Raw genomic sequence first — 8,075 nt, 5'->3', positions numbered from 1 at the left:
AGTTAGCACAATTGTATGTGAAAGAGGTCATCAGGTTGCATGGAGTTCCCAAAACCATAATTTCTAATAGAGATGGTCGTTTTACTTCACACGTCTGGGAGTATGTTCAGAGAGCTCTTGGCACTAAGTTACGATTCAGCACTGCATTTCATCCTCAAACTGACGGGCAAATAGAACGGGTGAACCAAGTTTTGGAGGATATGCTACGGGCTTGTGCCTTAGATTTCAAAGGCAGCTGGTGTCGATACCTATGCTTAGCAGAATTCGCATACAATAATAGCTATCAAGTACTATCAGAATGACACCCTATGAGGCTCTATATGGGTGGAGATGTAGATCTCCTATTTGTTGAAATGAAGGTGGTGAAAACAAAGAAATGGGACTCCAGATATACCTCATCGAAGACACCACCAAAGCTATTCAGAACATTTGCCAGAGAATAGAAACTGCTTAGAGTTGACAGAAAAACTATGCGGATGTGCGCCGTAGACCGCTAGAATTTGAGGTTGGGGATTCAGTATTCCTCAAAGTAGCTCGTATGAAAGGAGTAATGCAGTTTGGGAAGGTAGAAAAGTTGAGTCCACGATATGTGGGGTCATACATGATCACCAAAAGAGTTGGCAAGGTAGCTTATGAGTTGGAACTATCTCAGGAAATGTCAGCTGTTCATAATGTATTTCATGTCTCAATGCTGAAGAAGCATATTCCCGATGCAAACCAAGTGATTGAACCACAGGCGGTACAAGTTCAAGAGGATCTCAGTTATAAAAGTCGACCTATTCGGATAATAGATCGAGAAGTTAAGAAACTGAGAAACAAAGAGATACCATTAGTAAAAGTGTTGTGGCAAAGTCAGCAGTATGAAAAAGCAACATGGGAATACAAGGATGATATGAGACAGAAGTATCCACAATTGTTCTAAGTTCGAGGATGAACTTTTTATAAGGTATGGGGAATTTTAACACCCATAAATTTCCTCTTTTTAAATACAGCAAAAAGAAGTAGAAGAAGAGATAAAAGAAATAAAAATAGATTAATAAATGGCCTTGGGCTAAGATTGAACCCAAGACTTCTTATTTATGATTGGTTAAAGTTGCCATTAGGGTGGTGGTAAAGCATCACATTAGAATAGGAAACAATTGATTATAAGTAGATTTTGTGTGAAAAGATGCTTCAATTTCCACCTAGTATAAAAGGGAAAGGAAGAGATGAAAACCTAGCTTTTCATCTCCTCTTCTTTCCCTAGCCGAATCTTTCCCTTCTCCTTCTTCTTCTCTTTGATATTTCAGCCAAGGAAGCTAGGGCTCCAAATCTTGAAGTTTCTCAAGGGAAGTATCTAAGGAGAGGGTTTCTCTCAAGGAAATAGTACACGCGGGGAAGGTGTCTAGGGGATTAAAGCATTCAAGAGGGGATTTATCTTCCCTACACCCTAGAAGAGTAAGATTTAGCGAAAGGAGGTAAGTACTCCTCACCTGCGGTATAAGTTGCTTCGTCGATGCATGTTGTAGTATGTATCTATGCAAGTTAAAAGAAGAATCATGCCATGATATGCTTTATGTATGTTAAAGGAGATAGATATATGATTATAAGATGTCCTCTAAAGTTTTGAGACTAATAGCAAGTTTGGGGTATTTGATTTGCTTCCCATTAAGTTTTGGGACTAAGAAGCATAATCAAGTGCCTCAAGGTGCTTCCCTATAAGTGTGAGGGATTAAGTGCATACAAGGTGTTTGTTGAAATGCCAAGTTAGTGCAAGTATAATAAAGAAGTATTAAAAGAAAGTATTTTACTTTAAGATGGCATGTACCGGATACAAGGTCCATGGATGAGCTCCTAGATCGCCCCTAGGCCCCTAGATCGCCTAGTAGTACCTTAATAGCACTACAACAAAAATCCTCATAGACATCGGTTTTCCACCGGTGTCTATTTCATTTTCGACCGATGTCTATGAAGCCGATGTAAAATGTCTGTCATTTTAGACATCGGTTTAAAACCGATGTTATATCACTTAACAACACCGGTCTTCGAATCAGTTATTAACCGTTGTAGTATTATTTAACGACACCGTTTCATCAACGGTGTAAAACCGATGTAATATTGTATGTTAATAACACCAGTTTTGGCAGCGGTAAATGACCGATGTAATATTAGTTAATAACACCGGTTTTGCAGCGGTGGAAAACCGATGTAATATGGATATTTTTTAACAATTTGATTTTCGAAACAATGAAAAACCGACAATAATAAAAAAAAATACACAAATATTCATAAATTATACAAATATTCTTCATTCAACAATATCCATAAAATACACAAATATTCACAAATTATATAAATAATCTTCTTACAACAGTATTCATAAAATACCCAAACATTCTTTTTACATCAAAAGCTAGCTAATAGATATCAAAATCAAGGTAGAACATTCTTTTAACAACACATCAAGGTAGAACCGCACTTCAAATGTAATCTAGCATGCATTCAGCCCACTCGAACCGCACTTCATCAATTTCAACTCTGGAGTACTTGAGATTTGTAAACTGTAAAAACACATAAATAATATATTAGTAAAGATGCAATTTTGAAAGCTGGAAATGATAAAGATGCAATTTTGAAAGCTGGAAATGGTAAAGATGCAATTTTGATTTATTTATTTTTTCCAAATATCTGCTCTAGCTCTAACGAGGCCAGTCTAAAGATGCAATTTTGAAAGCTGGAAATCAAGCATTTTGAAAGCTTTTCGGTGATCTGATTTTGGGTTGAGAACTACCAATAAACTAAATTTGGAATGCAAAATATCTAAACCAAAGAAAGTCCCTTTCTAATTGATACTTGCAACAAAGATAATCTACAATACTTTATACAAAGTTAATTCATGATCAGGATCCAATAATCCATCATATGTCAAATAACTAAAACAAATGTATACATGTATCAAATAAAATAGAATACTGAGTTTTTAAAGGCTGCTGTGGAAGATAACGAATATAACATAGAATCTAAAACTTTCATATATGACACTTAGTATATGCTGCTTAGAATATAACATAGATAATTTGCTCCTAATTCAAGTGTACAGATTGATAAGAATCGATAGCATCATACAACAAATTACTAGGCATGATAATGGTTGAATAAAGAAATATGACTACACAACAAATCCAGTGAAGGAAGCATAGAAGAACAAAGCTACCTCTGATGAAGAGATATACTATTTATTGTACTACCTCTGATGCCATCTTCCAAATCTCATAAGCAAGAATGCAACTGTGCCCTTTGTATACACATGGCTAATAGACATAATACAAATAAGGAGCAAAAGCTATAAAAATCATTGTAACAAAAGCATAGCATCCGGTTTGTATCAAAAAAATCATTGTAACAAAAGCATAGCATTCGGTTTGTATCAAAAAAATCATAGCAAGCACCAGGGGAAAAGCATAGAAATTATCAAAATCACCAGGGGAAAAGCATCCGGTTGTTCACAAAAAAATCATTGTAACATAGAAACACATCAAGCACCAGGGGAAAAGCATAGCAGCAGGCACTGGATATGCAAGTGAGAGTGATATATAATGTTATTCTTACTCACCCAACATTGCATGGCACAACAACCAATTGACCAGTTGAGGTACCAATTAGCCTACCGCTTAAGTAACAAGCCCTTTTATTCAACTGTTCTTGGATGAAATCTCTATTCTGATTTCTTGATGGTACATACTCCACAGGCACTGGATCCACCAATCTGAAATCCTACAGCAACATCTTTTCCTGCATCTTTCTATATAGATGCCTACAATTGAAAAATATCCCAAAAAAATGATTTAGAGAAGACATGATTCCTAAGGAACAGCAGACTTTTCTGCTATAGAAGAATGGATGATTCTAAAGATCATGTTTAATATTATCATACATGTTAAGTATAATCATGTCATATAATATCATATGTTTAATATGATTATAGCTTTAATGTTTAATAATTTGTTTCCTCAAGAATGTCAGTATGAAGATGAGAAATTATCTTCATAAATTAATTCAAAAAACCAATTACCTATGATTCAGTAAACTTACTTTAACCTTGTTTAATGCATCAAGGAGATTCCTAGGATTAATGCAACCATCTCGAAAGTATTATGCAACAGCAATGTTATGAAGAACTTGAAATAAATAGAAAATGATTAAGAGTTCACACAAACAAGAACTACACATAGTAAATAAACTTCTCTTCTTTGGTACGCAAGTCAACAACAAATCATCATGTACTTTAAAAATGAGTAAGATATTAGTTAAAATAGAAATAATTAGAGGAAAAAATAGACATGTTTCATATAGCAGCCAATTAATACATTTTGACATGAAGAAACAACATCAAACCCTGAGTTGCAACTATTAGGGAGACCTAAAGACAAACAATGTAAAAGCCTTCGCACAAAAAGTAGAAGTGTGGATACCAAATATGCAATTTCTTCTTTCATATCAAACCTAGCAAAGAATCATTGGATCACTGTCATCTTTGGGAAGCAATGAGATTTCAATTAAAATAGAACAAATTTGAGGAATTTTACATTCTTGATTTGTATAATAACTGGTCAATTGATTTTCGTATGGAGAAGAACCAAGTAAAATATAGTCAGTGTAAAATCCTTAAGAGTTGAAGTCGAATTATATTTCAACTAAAATACAGATTAAATCAATGACAAATGATAATCAAAGTGAAGAAATAAACAAGTAGACAACATGTTCCATTATCACAACAGTTCACAGAACCTAAACATTCTAAAAATAATAAATCTAAGAATTTATTTGTGGTAAAGAATCTTAGCTTTAGGGATGGCAATGGGGCGGGGGCGGGTTTGCCATTCCCATCCCCGCCGCGTTTTCATTTTTTCGGGTTCGGGGATTCCCCGAACCCGAACCCACGGGTTCGGGGATTCCCCATCCCTGCCCCATTTCCATGATCTATCGGCAGCAACAATGTCAACCTGGAGATAATTTTTGTATGTCTCAAAGAAAATGTAAGGCTCAAACAGTGCATTCCAGCTAGTCTTATTCAGCTCGATTTCCTGCAAGGATGGCAAACAGGGAAATACAAAAGACATGGTTCCGAATAATAGCTCAGGTAAATCATGAAGTACATACAGACCTCACAGATCTTGTTGCCTATTTGAAGCCAATAGATTAATGTTAACACTATTATTAATATTTTTTTTAAAAAAATCATATTATTATTTATTAATATTAATAATAATAATATTCGGGGCGGGTTCGGGGATGGGGATAGTATTCCCATACCCACCCCAAACCCGCCTCATCCCCGAAAAATCGGGGATCCCCATCCCCATTTCGGGTTTTCCCCGCGGGGCCCCAAACCCGCGGGGAAAATTGCCATCCCTACTTAGCTTGCTGCGCATGAAATTTAATGAATCTAGAATGCAAATGTTAAACACACTAGGAGTTGAAGTCTTATGAAAGGTCAAGTGCAAGAAAAGGTGAGGATGCTAAAGTTAATGCAAGCTGATGACTTTAACTCTGGAATCTACAATATCCACAGTTCACACATGATTACAATACACTCTTCTTCATAGTACACAACACAGAGTAGGATCCACATGAAGTCAACGTACTCAACACCAACTTCGATAACCATAAGTAAGAATTTAATGTTTAACTTAGCCACAAGTTCAGAACTTAGCCACAAGTTCAAATGCTTGTGTACCACCAGGAACATCAGCCTGTCTTGTCACAATATCTTCTTCATCAGAGTTCTTAATTAACCTTTCCAAAAAGCTACTTTTTGATAACAAAGGAAACTGCAAGAAGTACATGAATTAATTTTATAGCACAAGGAATTTGCCTATCCTCGCAAACTAACTCAAAGCCATGAAATCTAGCACGGATACCAAAAATGATCATTATCCAGTATACTACTACATTCAGAATAAATTTGTTTCAAATCCTTCAATGAGATATTTACAGTGCCTAAAATGGTATGTACTGAATAATCCACATTGCTTGTGAGGCTAGGCCATGCTTATATAAATGCCATGACTTGAACCTTAAAACTATGACCAGTAGAATTGAAAAGTAGTTACACCTTCAAATTGTTGCAGCTATGTATTACTTGCGAAACAAATGCAAGTGTAGGAATATTCAAATCAAAACTTGGCTGATGCAAATCAATTTGGAAAAAACTACAACAATATCAAAGCTTTAAAAAAAACATTCCCACTTCAATTGATTTAAGTTAATAGTATGATTGAGGAATGCAAAAGATATCAATGAACATGACTAACTGGTACAAGCCAATTTCAAGATAAAATTCTGAGTTAGTGCCCTCGCCTTGTGGAGATGGAAGGTCATTTCTTCAACTTCGACAATAACATCACTAGGAAGTCCTGTTGTGCAAAACCTGAAAAATACAAATATATAATTTGATGTCTTATTTCCTTATTCAGGTACAGGTCCTCTTGAAAGGTTATGTGCGGAAAAAGTGAATACACATGATTTTATTGCATTTGGAAGCTTACGGTAGAAATAAAATTAAGAAACCAATATCAACCTTCTGCAAGGTCTCAGCAATGATGAGACCAACATAATTGGTTATGTTTCAAATGTAGCCAACATAAATATCAGAAAACTATCTTGCAAATCCATAATGTGTCATGAAGTTATAAGGACAAGCATTTCATCTACTGAACCCGTGGGGGCATCTTCAAGTCAGTAACAGCATGCATGCTAGCTGTTTCATTCTCTCAAACGTAGCAGTCGATACTAATTAACACATATCTTGCTCATGCAATTGTAGTCAATATAATCATATGAGAGAACTTTGTTGCCCATCCAATGATTGGAAAAGTAAAACTATGAGAAGCAGGAAATTCAATAGGAAAATTATGAACTAGGTACCACATCCAGTAAAATGAATTTGCAGAAAACCAGCAATGACATTCTTCTAGATAAGAAGCACAAAACTGATACTTCATAGAGATTTTTGCTAAAAAACTTCATGGAGGTGTAATAGATCAGAGTAAAACCTTTTCAAAGGCAGGACACTTTTTGAATGCCAAAATTATATATGTCATCAATATCATAAATCATATAAGTACTTTAAAATAGAACCAGAAAGTAGCGTGGAGATGTAAATCTCATAAGACATTACCCAAACTACCAAAAATAAAATAAAATGGCAGATCTGAACTACTTAATTCCTGCAGCCTAGAAAAGAAGTAGGTCTAATGACTTCAATTATTATAGAAGTAGATTTCCAGTTGACATCAATAAACGAAGTAAAAGAACAGAATGAACCATATCAAGCTTGCCCTTGTTGGTGGAAGGCATCGGGTTTTGATCCCAGTTTCATGCATGCCATCTTGTACATCCTAAGCAAAGAAAGCTCAAAACAAAAACTCTCAAACAGAATCAAGTAGAAACCAAGAATCCCTCAGTCACCACCTTGATTTTAGAGTGTCTTGGTCGATGTTAAGCCTATCTTCTTAAATTGCTAACGAAATCGACAAATCTACAGAAAACCAAAAGAAACAGGCTAAGTAGGAAAAAACTTTGCAGCTTGGTTTCCGAGTCCAGTAGCAGACATCCGAAACTCTCAACCAAGAGGAACGTTGAGTTCATAGCCCATCTATCCAACTCTATTAGACTCCTCTCATCTGTGCAACCCTAAAAATGCCTCACCTGAAGCAATGTCAATGGCATTCTCCTAAAACCCACAGATCTGATCCCCAACTACAACCCTAGTTAAAAATGGGGATTTGAAACAGTAATAGAAGATTAAAATAAATAAATCTTTTATCCAGAATCAAGGTCGCAGTCCCATGGTAACCTCGGTAAAACGAAGAAGGGCTCCTCTTCTCACCCAAAGGGAGGAGTTGGAGGAGATGCGGTGTGGTTGGACGGAGAAACAAGGGCGTCATGTGTTGATCCTGATCGGGAGAGGAAGGGGCATCGATCTAAGAAGGGGAAGAGGGAGATGAGGCTGAGAGAGATGGTCAAACGGCCAGCGGCGAGCGGCGAGGAGGAAAGTGGTGGTGGCGTTGCGACGGTATACGGTGGACGGCGCG

General features: G+C 36.2%; 1 protein-coding gene across 2 annotated transcripts; it reads right to left on the bottom strand.

Moving 5' to 3' along the window:
- Positions 1–5,525: 5,525 nt before the first annotated feature.
- On the bottom strand, positions 5,526–7,820 carry LOC122018670 (BTB/POZ domain-containing protein At1g30440-like). 2 transcript variants are annotated; one of them, XM_042576067.1, is made up of 3 exons: positions 7,306–7,820; positions 6,340–6,409; positions 5,526–5,810 (listed from the first exon to the last, which is right to left on the bottom strand). In XM_042576067.1, the coding sequence occupies exons 1-3, from the start codon at positions 7,362–7,364 to the stop codon at positions 5,682–5,684; spliced, it is 258 nt and encodes an 85-aa protein (XP_042432001.1). In that variant the 5' UTR covers positions 7,365–7,820; the 3' UTR covers positions 5,526–5,681. The 2 variants fall into 2 exon arrangements, with proteins under 2 accessions (XP_042432001.1, XP_042432000.1); XM_042576066.1 differs by having other exon boundaries at positions 5,530–5,810; positions 7,311–7,819.
- Between the last annotated feature and the right edge of the window lie 255 nt (positions 7,821–8,075).

This window comes from Zingiber officinale, chromosome 9A (genome assembly GCF_018446385.1).
Source record: "Zingiber officinale cultivar Zhangliang chromosome 9A, Zo_v1.1, whole genome shotgun sequence".
Lineage (NCBI taxonomy): Eukaryota > Viridiplantae > Streptophyta > Magnoliopsida > Zingiberales > Zingiberaceae > Zingiber > Zingiber officinale.
The sequence above is the reverse complement of the archived record's forward strand: the minus strand, read 5'-3'. Positions and strand labels throughout refer to the sequence as shown.